The 15,348-nt window shown below is 37.3% G+C and overlaps 1 protein-coding gene across 3 annotated transcripts in view; it reads right to left on the reverse strand.

Moving 5' to 3' along the window:
- Positions 1 to 15,348, reverse strand: part of ripor1 (RHO family interacting cell polarization regulator 1) — a 74,769-nt gene that overhangs the window by 37,786 nt on the left and 21,635 nt on the right. For 2 of the 3 annotated variants that reach the window (XM_016287778.1, XM_016287775.1), the window contains exon 1: positions 3,942 to 4,081. The exons of the other annotated variant lie outside the window; for it this stretch is intronic. In XM_016287778.1, coding sequence (XP_016143264.1) covers positions 3,942 to 3,960 — 19 coding nt within the window. In that variant the 5' untranslated portion in view covers positions 3,961 to 4,081. Of the gene's footprint in view, positions 1 to 3,941; positions 4,082 to 15,348 lie in introns of those variants that run through there. 3 annotated transcript variants of the gene reach the window in all.

The raw sequence follows: 15,348 nt of genomic DNA on the forward strand, positions 1-15,348 counted from the left end.
GTTTGCGCATTAGTTCCACCTACTACAGGAAAACCCGGCAGTTCTTAAAAGCTGAAGAATTCCAAAGGAACTCCGCTATTTTTACAGGAAAGTACAACAAAGTATATTGTTTACATGTAGCGCATGAATTCTGCATGCTGTAAGACTCTCATTCTTTGCGTGTGTGAGAGAAAGCGACGGCGAGTCGTGTGCCTTCACACTAGATTTTACGTTCTGCCAAATACACAAACACAGGTGTGCTGCGCATCCATTCAAATGAACTGAAAAATATCTCAGATCGCTTGACGGAGAGTGAAACTCTGAAGCGCTCAGTCACAGAGTGTTCTGTGAGTGAAAATATATCTCTGCTAATCATATACTCAGCCTCCAACTCACACACTGGCGAGTAAAATCTGAGAATTTATTAGCCATTGGCTAATATTAGACAGACATCATTTAGTCGACCAGAGTGAAGATTTAGTCGCATATGCGAGTGATTTACTCGCAATGTAGAGGGTTGACAGTCTATGAGCACGAAGCCACTTCGTGTTAAAAAAGGGAAGAGAAATTGATGCGTAGTGTATTATATCTGTGCAACAGTTATTGAGCCTTTCTTTGAACAGTTTTAAATTTCAGTTACTGTGCACGTTAAAAACAATTTATAGTCTTTTCTACGCCCGTGTTTTGTTCTCACAGACACCCGGTAGCAAGTAATAAAACAACATTAAACTCCGGCAAGAAGATAAAGTCCTTTTTGCAAAATCATAGACATGTATTTACAAATCAAGTATAATTCACATTAAGCTATCATATGGCTTCAGAAGTAACACAGAACAATTCGCACCAAAAAAAAAAAAAAATCTCGGTTTTGGATCGGCTCTCTCTGACTGATTCCCGATCCGAGAAAAATGGCACGATTGGAGCCGATACCCGATATGAATATCGGATCGGCGCATCCCTACTGGTAGGCCTACACATTGCTCTTTGTATTGTTGCCAAATATAATTTCCTTTTATGCAAAACCATTTATCTTTATTTACAGATCAAGTATAACATTAGGAACATTTAATCATCTTGGAGAGAGTTTCATCGTCTTGACTGTCATAACCGAACGTGACACACAGTTTGAATGCTGAATGGAGGATGACAGACAGCTGCTGCGAAGAGAAGAGTTTACGTGAACTTGACTTAAATATTAATTTGTACCTCACATTAAACTTTGGAAAAGCTTCAGAACACGTGAAATATAATGCACGAAAACTTTATGGTGCTTTATCATGTTTTTGTGGCTATCGTGGGGCTTAAGAATAACACAGAATAGTATACGCACTATATCGGATTTGGATCAGTCTCATCTGACCGTTACCCCGATCCAGCAGAAAATGCCAGTATCGGAGCGATACCGATACTGAATATCGGATCGGCGCACCCCTAACACAAACCAACTGGAATCCAACCATTAGACAACTGTCAACCAACCCAAATTAGTGTGATGATTTACCAGTCTACATTTTATTAATGCATACTGTTCTTCAAGCTCTATGGTTTTTGAGCTCCATCCACACATTTCGAGTGGTTGGGGTGAGCACCTGTGAAATAAAAGCAAGCTTGCCAGTGCTTTCTCCCTGAGGGAGTCATGATGATAGCACATTCATTATGTTGGAGCCGGTAGCCTCTGTGTCTCGGACACATTCCAATCATATCAGAGATTACCAGGGCCTGGTGTCTGTCAAACAAACACTAGTAGGGTTCACAGTCAGAGGGGAAGAAACCTAAAGTTGTGTCCAAAAAAAACTCTCTGGGAACAAGCAAAGAGCGTCAGATGGTTCCTAAAACATCACAATGTGATATCTGAGGTCAATCCTACAACTTTCCAATCCCACTTGACAGTCTGCCCCTGTAAAATGACCTACAATTTGAAAAAAAAATAAAAATAAAAAGGTGCAAATGATTCATATAATAATATAACAATATAACAATATATTCAATAGGCCTATAATAGCTAATGTTATTAATAGTGATGCACCAAAATGAAAGTAATATAGTCCGTATGTTTAACACAATTCTCTTCTGTAGAGTTATTTTTTAGCCGACTACTAAAAAGTTTATGGACATTGAAAGGCAAATGTAATGTTACGTGACATATTGTTTACAAGCTGTTCTATGGACATCTTTTTGCAGTTGAAACATCAAGTGATTACATGAGACATGATACATTTTTGTATACATTTTTTTTATGATATGATACGTTTCTTCATGTTTACTTCATGCTGTAGCTAGTAGACAAGTTGATCGGTTCACATCTTATTAAAGAGCGTCAAAATGTATAGTTTGATTTTTGTTATAAAATTGACCGAATTTGAAAGCTCAGAGCTTAGTTTCATATCAAAAGTAATATACACAAAGCTTATTGTGATTATTGGATGGTAGGCCCACTGCAAATAATGTTTAGAGATGTTTTGTTTGCGCATCATGTATCAATATAAAAAAAGATCTTGGTTCTTGGTTGAACTGAAGATCGATCAAAAACAAAAAATCTATATTGTCTAGCTCTATGATTTACATTTTGGACGAAACGGAAAATACATTTTCAGACGCCAAAATGTTGGTGCATCACTAGTGGTTATCTAATTAGCACCATTTTAAGTATTGAATGTTTTAAATAAGAACAAATGCAATTTCCTGCCAATAAATATTATTTTAAAAATACATTATATATAAAACATACTATTTATATTTTAAATTATTATCATCTGAACATTTTTGGCCGGGTTGATATATCGGTCTATCACTATCATCAATTAATTATTTTGTAATGAAATGCTGCTGTGGAAATCTTTCTTCAATACCAGGATGTGACAACAAGCACCTTGAGAGTTAATAATAGCCATGTGGCTTTTTGAAATCCCTTAGCTCTTAACATTTGCCCCACATGGTGTATCCTTCCTTCCATTCTCTGAGCGAAGGCCTGAAACAAGAAACTGGCTCGGTTTCCCTCTTCCTCCCTCTCCAACTGCAAATCTTTGGATTAGCTCAAAAGTTAAGAGATATCATTAATAATAAGCCATTTCTTTCAACAGTTCTCTGCAACATTTGGCCAGGCCTGTGCTCTGGAATTGTGAGGATCATCTGAATGAGTTTTTACAGCTTCTGCTTTAGCAGGCCTTAAGTAAACCAGAGGTATAGGCCCGTAGGATCAGCTAAACTTAAGGACCTCCCTGTGTGTTTGTTCTAGATGACCCCGAGGTGCCAGGCTGAACTGTAGCCCAAAGTAAACACACTTTGAGTGTCCACTCTCTCTCACTTCAATAGAAGCATCACATGGGAACCCAGTGGGACGTCTGTCCCAGAATGACAATGGTCCCACCACAAAACCCATCTGGACATCTGGACAGAAACAATGCTGGACAATGACAAAAACCACAAATCCACCATTCATTCCCCTCCCAACTAACCCAGGCCTGTGAAAACATACACAGCTCCTGATTTGAGGAACTATATCATGTATCTTTTCAGATTACTTTCACTTCACTACAGCTGACCACAGAACTGGGAAGAAAATGTGTCAAATTTCATACCACTTTTCAGCTGAATTTTGCGGAAAAGAATCTAATAGGAAACAACTTTTGTGACACGTTATAACTTCTTATGTACTTTAGCTATGGCTGCCAGCGTCCTTGGCGAGTCAAAACTAAATTTAGCCAAGCCAATGTTGGTGATTTTCAACTTTGAGAAAAGGAAACCTTTCTACATCATTCTACAAAATAAACAGAGAAAATTCATTCAATAAACATCCAAAATATTCCATTCGCAACACACCTGACTGTACACATACCCATACCTCAACACCCTTTACAACATGAACACCAACATTCAAGATGTAGCTCATCAATATTAGACGACAAAATACCTCAAATACCTAGATATCTCACAAAACTGTTATTCATAAATCTCAAGAGTACCTCCATATCCACTGTACATGTTGCAATGTCGTCTTCTGATGAATGCTGAAAAAAACAAGACGTATTCCTCTGTTTTTTCTTAAGCCTCTTCAAAGCAAATGAGTAGTAGAAAGAACAATCACAGTTCCAGCTGTGGTGGTCTTCATCCTCTACTCATACTCACAGCACTGGCAGAAAGAGAAAGAGAAAAGCTGCCAGGAAATGGGAAAGCCATCGCCCTCTACACAGCCCACTCTTCCCCCTCGTTCTGTTTCCTGTTCACTTCCGTCTGACATCACACTCTTCCTGCCTCTCCCTTTTCCAGCAAAGGGCCTGTACTTTGTTTCTTAATGATAAACACCCAGTGCATACCCACTCCAGAAGTATCCAGCTTCCAAACTGTTAATAATGAATCTAATCCTGTTATATTTACATAATGTGGTCACTCTGTATATGAATAGCATGAAACACTGACTTGAACAGTGGTGGAACATCTTTCAAAAGATGTCAAGCTTGATGTAGCCTCAGGTTATGCAATTTTCTTGGCCGATTCCGATTTCCGATTTTTTGTTACTGTGATCTGCCGATACCGATTTTTGCAGATTCCGATTTTCTTTCTAAGAACTATAATTGATAGCATATACAAACAAAAATCTACTTTTCTTCAACACAGTTTTATTTTCATAAAAAAAAAAACACAAGTAAAAAGTCAGTAATAAAATAAGAACAAATAAAAAAATTGCAAACAACAGCACAAATAAATGCAATAGAATAAAGAGAGCTATGAAATTAAGTTTTTCAGGTTAAGTAAGTTTTTATTCAGGTAAGAAATAATACAGAAATTAAAGTAATCAAATGTAAAATAACACATCCAGTGTGTTTTTTTTACATTTGATTAATTTCTGCAGTCTTCATTGTAAAAATTAAATACAGATTAATGCTTACTATTAAAGACTGAGCGCGGCTTGTGCGATCCACTAATATAGATCAGTGGTGGTGTGCGCGCTTTTGGTATAAGCGCGATACCTGCGGGAATGACTATAATGCGCAAGACAAGCACTATTTAACTGGAGCAAATGAGACGTGTGTGAGAGAGAAGGGGTCGTCAGAGAGATGAGAGTGAGAATGTGTGGCTGATGTTATTGCCTGTGCCGCTGGTAACAAAACGGATCGGCTTGAAATCGGAAAGAAGTGAGACTGACTGACCGATCACCGATCCGGGCCGATCATGAGGAAAATCGGCCGATTCCGATCCCTGGCCGATCGATTGGTGCATCTCTAATTGAAACCCTAAGAATGTACAAATTACATTTTTCATAAGATTCATAATTTTGATTTTAATAGGATTATTTTCAAATTCAATTTAACTTAAGCTTACTGGTCTTAATTTCAAGACTCTTATCAGTGTTCAGTCACAGATTCTGGGTAATTCCCACTTTCCGGATTCATGCTCCATACGGTAAATCTGATCACTATCTAAATGAAACACAGCAGTAGAGTTGCCTTTGGCTACTGAGTATCAAAGACAACATTGTGTGGAAACATCATGTCAGTCAAATCAGTTCGGTCACTAGAACAGGTTCAATTCCCACAGCAGTACAAATCCATTTATACTTTTTTTTAACCTACTAAAATTACTATTCTACAAGTTTCCGTTCAAAGTTAGATATATGACTGTTCAATCAAAGATAAAAGCAGTAGCATAGAGCATGAACAATCATTAATTAAAGTAATTTGTAACTTTAATCTCCATCATGTGACCACAAATCTACGGTGTTAGTCCTATTCTAAAACTGTTCTATAGGCATCAGTCCTATATTATAAAATTATACAAACAAGTTCAGATCACTAATGAAAAGATAAAGACAAAATTAAATTTAACTAGCTGCATTTCCCCTACCCTTCAAACTGCACAAATTGAAATTGCGAATTGAAAATGTCAATTTCGCAAAAACCCATATATTGCATAAAAGTTTTTATGCTCTCATGAGATGGTTTTTCAGGCAATTTGAAAAAGGAATACATTGCAAAACTGCAATGTAAACATTTTTTCTTCATTAAAGATCATTCTTTATTGTTATATAACCTCCAAGGGGCAATTGCCCCCCTCCCCCCCAAATTGTTAGTCATGGAATCACTGATGTCGGCCCCGCTGCAACTGGAGCGCTTAGTCAAGTGCTAAATACCCTCAACGTGTTTTTGCAGCATTGAGCAATGTAACCAATCACAGACATATGTTGATTTCTTGAACGCAATGGCCAATCAGAAATGATTTGTCCGAATTCACTCACCACTGAAAGCACCGCAGTTTTTAAATGCAGTTTTGCACGCTCGTAAATTATTTCATGACTAAGTGCAGGCGCGATGTAAATAAGAGATTCATTGTGCAGTTTAGAGAGCTTCATTGATTATAACGGAACTTTGTAAGATCGCGATGAACGAAGATGAGTGACGCTTTTTAGTGATAAAGGGAGCACGCTTTGCACAATTTCTTGGGTATAATCCATTCAGAATTTGTATGAAACTTTTGTTTTTCAGACCCTCAGTTTCTGCAGGATTCACTCTCGAAATAGCAGTGATTGGCAATGGACGGTACATAAAATATGTTGATTTAATTCTGGAACCGGTCCTGGCCAAACCTCCACAGACAGCGCGCATCCCGAGTCCCACAACTGAACATTTATTTTTTCCTCAAGTGTCTCGCCTTTGGTAACAATGATTCAAAACGAAAACATTCCAAGTGATACGGGAAAGAGACACAGAAAACTTCAGTGAACGTCAGAAAAGCAGCGTGCACATTTCTGGTTAAAAATGAAAGGCCATCAACTGACAAACGGGAAGCATCACCATTCAAGTCAACAGGAAGAGCCAAAGCTAGTCCACAGTTTACTAAACGGTGGCAACCTCTTTAAGTTATGCTTGACTGTGTTGGATTGACTGCTTTGATGTGGTGCAATAAGGTAGGGCATTGTTTTGAAGCTTACATCAGAAAAAAAATGTTTTGCTTTTATTTATTTCATTTTTATACATATATATATAATTTTTTTTTCTTGCCCCCATGAGTCAAATGCCGCCCATGCTTGGATGTATAATCCCTTATTTACACTGCACATGTCTGCAGCGCATTACGGCTTCAACACAGCTACTCTAGTCAATGCTTGTGTTTAAACCAACTGCACCGCGGCACAGAAGCGGCTCTCTATGCTGCTTTGCTAAAGATACATGTATACATCTCCTTCAATTAAAAATAATGGCTAGTGCAGTGTCGCGATATACGTAAACCTACCAATATTCATCGCCATGACTTATCACGAGAGGAAAAAATTACGCTTTAGTCGCATAACATTTCGCAATAGTTTTTAATCGACATTTATAAAATATCACAAAACATTTGCTCAAATCTGTAATGGAAACGCACCTACTGTATTTGCCCCCAAAACTGAAGGTCTGATTCTATAATGACAAACTTTTAAAATCACAATGTAATGGATGCAGCAACAGATCTTTCTGATATTGTGATGTACATCCGGTAATTATTGAAAAGAAATTTTAAAAAAACTAAAGTGGGGACTTGGTCCTATCCAGCAGACTAAAATGATTGGTCCAGCATACATAACAAGAGAGAAGTCTGTTGAAGACTGATTTAAAACCTTTACGAGGTCAAAAAATATTGAAAAAATTAATCATTCACGATAAGATCAATAACATGCATTTAGAAAAAGAAATTCATGCCAATGTGATTTCCATTTCATGTCATCTTTAAAAGAACCATTTCTATTCAAATAACTTTTTACATCCAGACTTGTCATCATGTGGACTTGCTTAATCCATGTAGGCTGTCAAATATTTAATAACATAATGCCATATTATGCATTGTGACTCACAGTAACGGTTATTCTTTAAAACATGGCACAATGTTTTAGACTTAGCCTGTATGACATAAGTTGTGAAATTTAATTTCAGTTTGCCTTGATCAAGAATTTCATCTTGATAAGAGATGACAGCAGCACAGCTCATCAAAGACAACAGACGACGCTCAGCATATAGAGCAACTTCATATAACACATTATTATTACATGGCTGAAATGGCAGGTCAAAACAAACATGTTTGTGATGTTCAAATGAGAATATGAGTAAGGGGAAATGCTTGAGACAGGCAGCTTGCATTACTGGTTTTTGTGAAGTAAACCTAGACATCATACTTTCCTCATATACACTCCTAATAAGCAGTTTACCTCAAATTCCTCTGCTTGTTGCCATGGAAGTCGGTGTTCATATTTCTTTAATTGTCATTCATATATGTCATTAAAGGTGAAGGAGCAGTTCATGCTAATTTGGCTGTGGTTCTATAGAAATTGCTGTTGCGATTAGCAGCCTGTCACACGCTGTCAAGAGACGCCAGTCTAGAGGTCATATCACTCACTCAGCAGTAACTAAAAAGCTGCTATGAAGTCGTCACAACACTTGTCTGTTTGAATGTCTGTCTGTGTTTGAATATTTATCTAACAATTAGATCACGCAAGGTCAGACATAAAGAGACACACACATCAATGTTCAGAACAAACATACAAAATTCACACAAAAAATACTGTATGCACTAGGCATGGACGATAATTTGTGTAGGCCAACGCATGTCATGACATTTTTTATTTAAATAAATTACACTTTATATAATTAAAGAGTATTGCAATGATTTTAAAGCACTACTTACCATTGAGAACATTAAGGTTGCAATACTTTAAACTTCAGTAGGCATTACAATCTGTGAATTGATTCAGCTATTCATTTGTTAAATATTAAAATGTAGAAACATATTCAGAATCAGAATGAGCTTTATTGCCAGGTATGTTTTCACATACGAGGAATTTTTTTTCATGACAGCAGCTTCCGCAGTGCAACAGAATGACAGCGACAGAACAAAAACACAGATAATAAAAAATAAAAAAATAGAACAAGTAAATAAGGAATAACAATATATAAATTGACAATTGTATGTGCAGGTATATTACAATAGACAGTTTTGTATGTACAGGTATATTATGTGCAAATTTGAGGTGTAGACTAAGTATGTGTGTTAGATATATTTAGGTAAACACTGCTTTTATTGCTGAATATAAATGAAAATTATTAACATCTTTCATCCTTAGTTATTTTACATAGGACAAGAAATATCTTATGCTTACCAAGGCTGCGTTTATTTGATCAAAAAAATGTTTATACATTTTAAAATGTATTTTATTCTGTGAAACCCTGACACATTTTTAGGATTCATTAATTAATATACTCTTCAAAACATCAGCATTTATTGGAAACATTACTGTTTTTTAACCTTATAAATGCATTTACTGTCATTTTTGATCAAGCATTCTTGCTGAATAAAAAAAAAATTATTTCAAAAAGAAAATCTTACCGACTTTAAACGTTTCATCGATAACATATACGATATACTATATTATCTCAAGGTTACCATTACTCAGCCCTTGTAAGCACTAGGGCTGGGCAAAAAAAAAACATTTTCCGATTAATCGTTTTTTAAAATGACGTCGATTCAATATCAATTCTCAAAAGCCACGAATCGATCTTTTCCAGTATTTATTTCAGCACACGTTTAAAACAAGATCTGATTAACGTGAATCGTATCATTAGTCTTCTCCACTAGATGTCACCCTTATTTATCTTGCGCGATGTTAGAACAGAAATCCTGTCATTCATTCAGCGCTTATCATTGCCATACGCGCAATTCGCAATGTTCAGGTGAAATGCTATAGTAATACTATAAATCTGCGGAAGCATCTGATATCACGCATAAGGCGCCATGATTTCCACAATGAATGAATGGCGGATGGTGCAGCGCACTGTTTTGTTTACTACACACATACTAAAGCGCGGATGACGCTCGCAGTGTTTTCAGCTTCTGCCGTCTCACTATATGATGATATGAACACCAATGTCATCTCAAGCTGCTCTGAGAGTCACTTCATTAGCATTTACTGTTTCATTTGAGAAGCTGCAAGTTCTTCACGGCAACCCGTCAAAATAAAAGTTTAGTTTAATGTTCTACTGTCAGAATATATTACTATTTAGCAGTCTTAAGACTCAATGCTACTACTGCTAATAAATATTAATAAATCTTTATTTTTAAAGGAATAATCACATCTGTTTTCTTTTTAATTTTAACAGTAAACCTCTGTTGTGCAGCACTTTGTTTGCCAAAAAATAAAAGGGTTTAATTTTCATTTGATTAGGATAAATTAAATTAATGTTTTATGCCTTCATCTGATTACCAGAAAAATTAAGAACATTTTATAGGGCCCTATTATTGTTAAAAAAAAGGACCCTATACAAAAAAAAGAATAGGTTTAAAATACAGGCATGTGGTTAATTTCTTTTTATTAATTCACCATTTGTAAACTGATGTTTACTGTTCATTTTTTAGATATATCAATAGCATTTCTATTAAAACTGTATTCACTGAATGTAATCAAAAAAATCGAGAATCGAATCGAAAGCTTGCGAATCGAAATCGAATCGGGACATCTGAATCGAGACCCAGCACTAGTAAGCACCTATTAGCACAAGCATCTTGATGAATTACTGACTGTGATATAAATATACACTAGCAATACTCTCATTTTCAGAGCTAATATATATATATAATATAACTCTCTCTCAGGCAGTAGGTCAGCAGACTGAACCATATCTTAAGGTGACTGATTATTAATTTCCTCACGCAATTTGTTTATACTCATATCACATCGTGGATAAGGAGAGCTTAAATGGGGTTTATCGGTGTACCACAGCATGACATCACTATAGTGATACTCCATCTGTTATGGTGACGCCAGGGCAATAGACAGAAAGGAAAATCACATGAGGGAACAGATCATGTGCAATCTGACTATAGCTGACTTCAGCTCTGATCATTTCAGGATGTACCATTAACTGTACACTGTGATTGTGAAAATGCAAATTCAACCATGAAGAACATCACATACAGTACTTTATAACCTTTCATAAAATTAACCTTTTTCAGAGCTTTATAATTTGTGATAGAGAAAAAAATGAAACAACATAATGTGACATATGTTTTTCTTATTCAGATATAATTATTTTACGGAGTGTCTATTTACACTAACCTAGTTGGCAGAGGCTATTTACACTAAAAAGGCATTTATTTTCAATAAAATTGAAAATAAAGTATCGGGTAGGGTATCTGAATAAAGTAGTATAAATAGCAGAAAAAACTGCTATTTTAACAGTGTAAATAGCATCTATTGCTATTTGCACTTAATGTAAATAGCCTCTATCACTATTTACACTTAGTGCAAATAGCCGCTGCCATTATTTTATCCAAATCAATGTTTAATTTTGAGTTTAAGTGCAATTTCAACCAATTGTTTTTTAATTGCCAAAAACAGACGTTTTATCCTCTAGTGTGAAATCACAAAAAAAAGAATCATCAAAATAATTCTGACATTTTAATATCTTCATCAATAATTGAGCAAAACACCAAAAAAAACAAACATTGAAATTCATTAAAAGCAGTTATGCTAGTTAGTTACAATAATTGTATACAGCTACTGGACACTAACAAACGACTAAAGGCATTGTGGCTTATGGTAAGTACCTCACCATAAGGTAATGCCAGATGTAGAGGCTACAAAGTCATGTCCAAAAGGTGCTTATGATGATCCTACGATGAGTCACAATAAGAGACATCTGGACCGACACACATGAACACCAGGTGGAATATCACACACACACACACACACACACACACACACTGACTGTAGTGAGTTTCAGGATCCCCAATGAAATTTGAAAACATCTATGATTGGTCTGTTTTCTCTGATCTAGACAACAACCAAACAGGATTATGACTGTCAAAATTCACAAATTAATTTGACATCACGTCCCTCTTGACAGCCATCTCCTAACAACCTCTCCTTCTACAGCAGCTGATTAATGGTCAGCCAATAAGACCTTCATTTCCTCCAGTGCCTGCCTTCAGACTGATAACAACAAGCGAAAGAGGATGTGAGGGGGGCAGAAGATAAATATAATGCTTTATTTATAAGCCATTTGAGGAGTTGTTGTGGCTTACAGTGGAGGCGTGCTGTTGTTCCACTGACTCTGCATTCTGAGCAAGAGAGTTATCGCTACTGCTGACTTCTCTGCTGATGGCTTTACATCCGCATGCTAAAAAAAATCCATACCGCCACTGCCTGACAACTTGTACTTCTGAAACAATAAAACTTAGGATAAAGAAAAAGGCTTTAAGAAAGTTTGCACAAATGCAAAAAAAAAACAATCACATTCAAATGCCAAGAGGAAAATTTATGAAAAAGAGAAAAAATAAAATGTTCACTCAGAAATTGCTAGTAAATTTAGTATTTAAATTTAGTAAATTTAGTAATTTAGTAAAAATAATAATCATTACGTAACACAATGAATTAAACATGAAATAATAAATATGTACAGTTTCTTGCACAGACTATCGTTTTGGTTCATAAGACCTTAATATATCCTCAGTAGCCATGGGTATTAATTTTGTATTGCTTGTATATGCTTTTTTGACTCTCAAGTGCCAGTAGCCGCTGACCTGCATTTTATGAATCACCAAGGACCGGTTTCAGCTAAAAATCTGTTCTACTGAAGAAAGAAAGTCACCTACATCTTGGATGGCCTGAGGGTGAGTAAATTAGTAAATTAGGGCCCTATGATTTCCACGATGCAGAAAACGCGGATGGAATCATGGAATCAAGTCATAAGAATGCAATTTACTATATCCTAATGCAGAATGTCACTGAAATCAGAATAGGGGGTCTAAGTAGGCAGCAGGATTCTGAGGAATGGAAAGTACTTAAGTATTTGCACTGCAGATGGATGTGTATTAACATGCTTTTTTTGTGTGTATTGTATTGTGTAATGTGTACTGATGTGAATTAATGTTAGACAGTAAAAGCTTTGTTATGCAAGACAATTCCAACTAGGGCTGGACGATATGGCCAAAATTTATATCACGATATATGTGGAGAATCGCTCCTGCAGAAACTCCAGAACTGTACCAATTGGGCAGTTGACAGGGTCTTGCAGTCGCTGTTCGCACCATGAAGTGAAAAGCTTCCACTTCAAGGCGTACCGTTTCCTAGTGGCGGGAGCTCTGGACTGGAGTATAGTCTCAACAACTTCAGTTGAGAGCCCAGATGCATTTCTTAAAGTTAATGATAGTACTACTACTACAAATAATAAAATGAATGCATTAATTATTAAAGCATTGCTTTTAAGGAATATTTACCAGGAAAATTATATACCAGAATTAATTTTTTAGAAAGATATATAATATATTTTTTATAAAATCAATTATTTAGAGATGCTTTTGAGTATTATAATTTAATGAAACCATTAAAATGGAATCCAGAAAATTAATGGAAAACACAGAATTTGGTAAAAATTAGAGATGACCCTCAGGGGCCACGCCCACAGCTTCCACAACTCCGGGTGGGGGTGAAGAATGGTGCCCCCCACCTGATCGGTCGATCGTCTGGTATCCCTCCGCTAAATCCACCTGCGATCCCCACGACAACAGTCTACGCTGTGCCTAGGCAACAGTGGGATCGCGAGCCTGGCCGCTCTCATCAAACACGGCCACGCGAGAGCGGAGCACACGCAGCGAGAGCAACTCGCAGTCATGACAATCAGCCCCCTCGAAAGCTGACCGTGCATGCTCCTAAACAAATAACACACAGATCGTGTGTATCCCCCGCTGCCAGATATCGTGGGCAGGGAGGAACACAACGTCTGTAATGCCGTTCGCTCGACCATAGATTTAGCTTCTGCAGAAACTCCAGAACTGTACCAATTGGGCAGTTGACAGGGTCTTGCAGTCGCTGTTCGCACCATGAAGTGAAAAGCTTCCACTTCAAGGCGTACCGTTTCCTAGTGGCGGGAGCTCTGGACTGGAGTATAGTCTCAACAACTTCAGTTGAGAGACCAGATGCTAGGAGCTGTGCACCCTCAGGGGCCACGCCCACAGCTTCCACAACTCCGGGTGGGGGTGAAGAATGGTGCCCCCCACCTGATCGGTCGATCGTCTGGTATCCCTCCGCTAAATCCACCTGCGATCCCCACGACAACAGTCTACGCTGTGCCTAGGCAACAGTGGGATCGCGAGCCTGGCCGCTCTCATCAAACACGGCCACGCGAGAGCGGAGCACACGCAGCGAGAGCAACTCGCAGTCATGACAATCAGCCCCCTCGAAAGCTGACCGTGCATGCTCCTAAACAAATAACACACAGATCGTGTGTATCCCCCGCTGCCAGATATCGTGGGCAGGGAGGAACACAACGTCTGTAATGCCGTTCGCTCGCCATAGATTTCGACTTTGACATTTTTTGAATGCTTGTGGACTGCCAGACAACAGTAAATAGGACTGACACATACACAGAGCGCTACTGATGAGCAGAAGCTAACTTGCGCTCTGCTGGATGCGCTTTTATACTTCCTGGTTGCTCACGTCATTCCACTTGTGACGTCTCGCTGCTCCATTGGACTGATTTTACACGTACTTCAGAACGCGGTCACGCAGGGGCGTTCCCAAAGCGTTTCTCAACGCAGCTCGAGTTCCTGAAGGGGAACTAAAGTTGAGAAAAAATAAATAAAACATATTTCATTAGGCCTTAAAAATTTTATTTTTGTTTAACTTTTAATAAAGTGCTGTTAAATTGTGTAAGTTTCATGATTTCAATTAATTAGACATGTTTTTTGATTGCTAAAATAAAATTTAACAATTAAAACAGAGTGTAGAAAAATGAAAACAGAAAAAAACCGAATCCAGAAAAATTTAAATGGAAAAAATAAATGAATTTGTGAAAAAATTAAACGGGTTTTAAAGGCCCCTTGTAAATTAACAGATTCATGATTTATAGTATTGTAAAACATTGGAGAAAAAAAACTTTCAATGAAAAATAATTTTTTACCATGTAGTCACTAGTGCTGTGTTCAAAATATCGATACGACGATGTATCGTCACAGAGATTTGACGATAAGAGTATCGATACAGCTGGCCCTGTATCGATATTGTGGCACGTGTGCAGTACTGGACTACTTAATTTGTTTAAAATTTTACAACGTTTAAAATGGAGTAGAAAAGTGCGAGGTTTCTAAAAAAAAAGAATGAATAGAGCATATATAGGCTACAACAAGGTTTAATCTGGCCGCAGAGGAACACAACGGGGTTGCCTGATATAAAGAGACGTAATCCCCAAAACAGAGCTTTACACTTGCGCAATACGGAAATATCTGCTAAATGTGCTACTTATCTTTGTCAACCTGGCAACCATGTGCACGCGCTCTCTCTCCATCGTGGATAAACGCGCTTGCTTTCTGAAAACACCGGTTTTAGCTTGCAGTTTAGCGATCTCCACT

This window comes from Sinocyclocheilus grahami, unplaced genomic scaffold (genome assembly GCF_001515645.1).
Source record: "Sinocyclocheilus grahami isolate Dianchi unplaced genomic scaffold, SAMN03320097.WGS_v1.1 scaffold225.1, whole genome shotgun sequence".
Classification (NCBI taxonomy): Eukaryota; Metazoa; Chordata; class Actinopteri; order Cypriniformes; family Cyprinidae; genus Sinocyclocheilus; species Sinocyclocheilus grahami.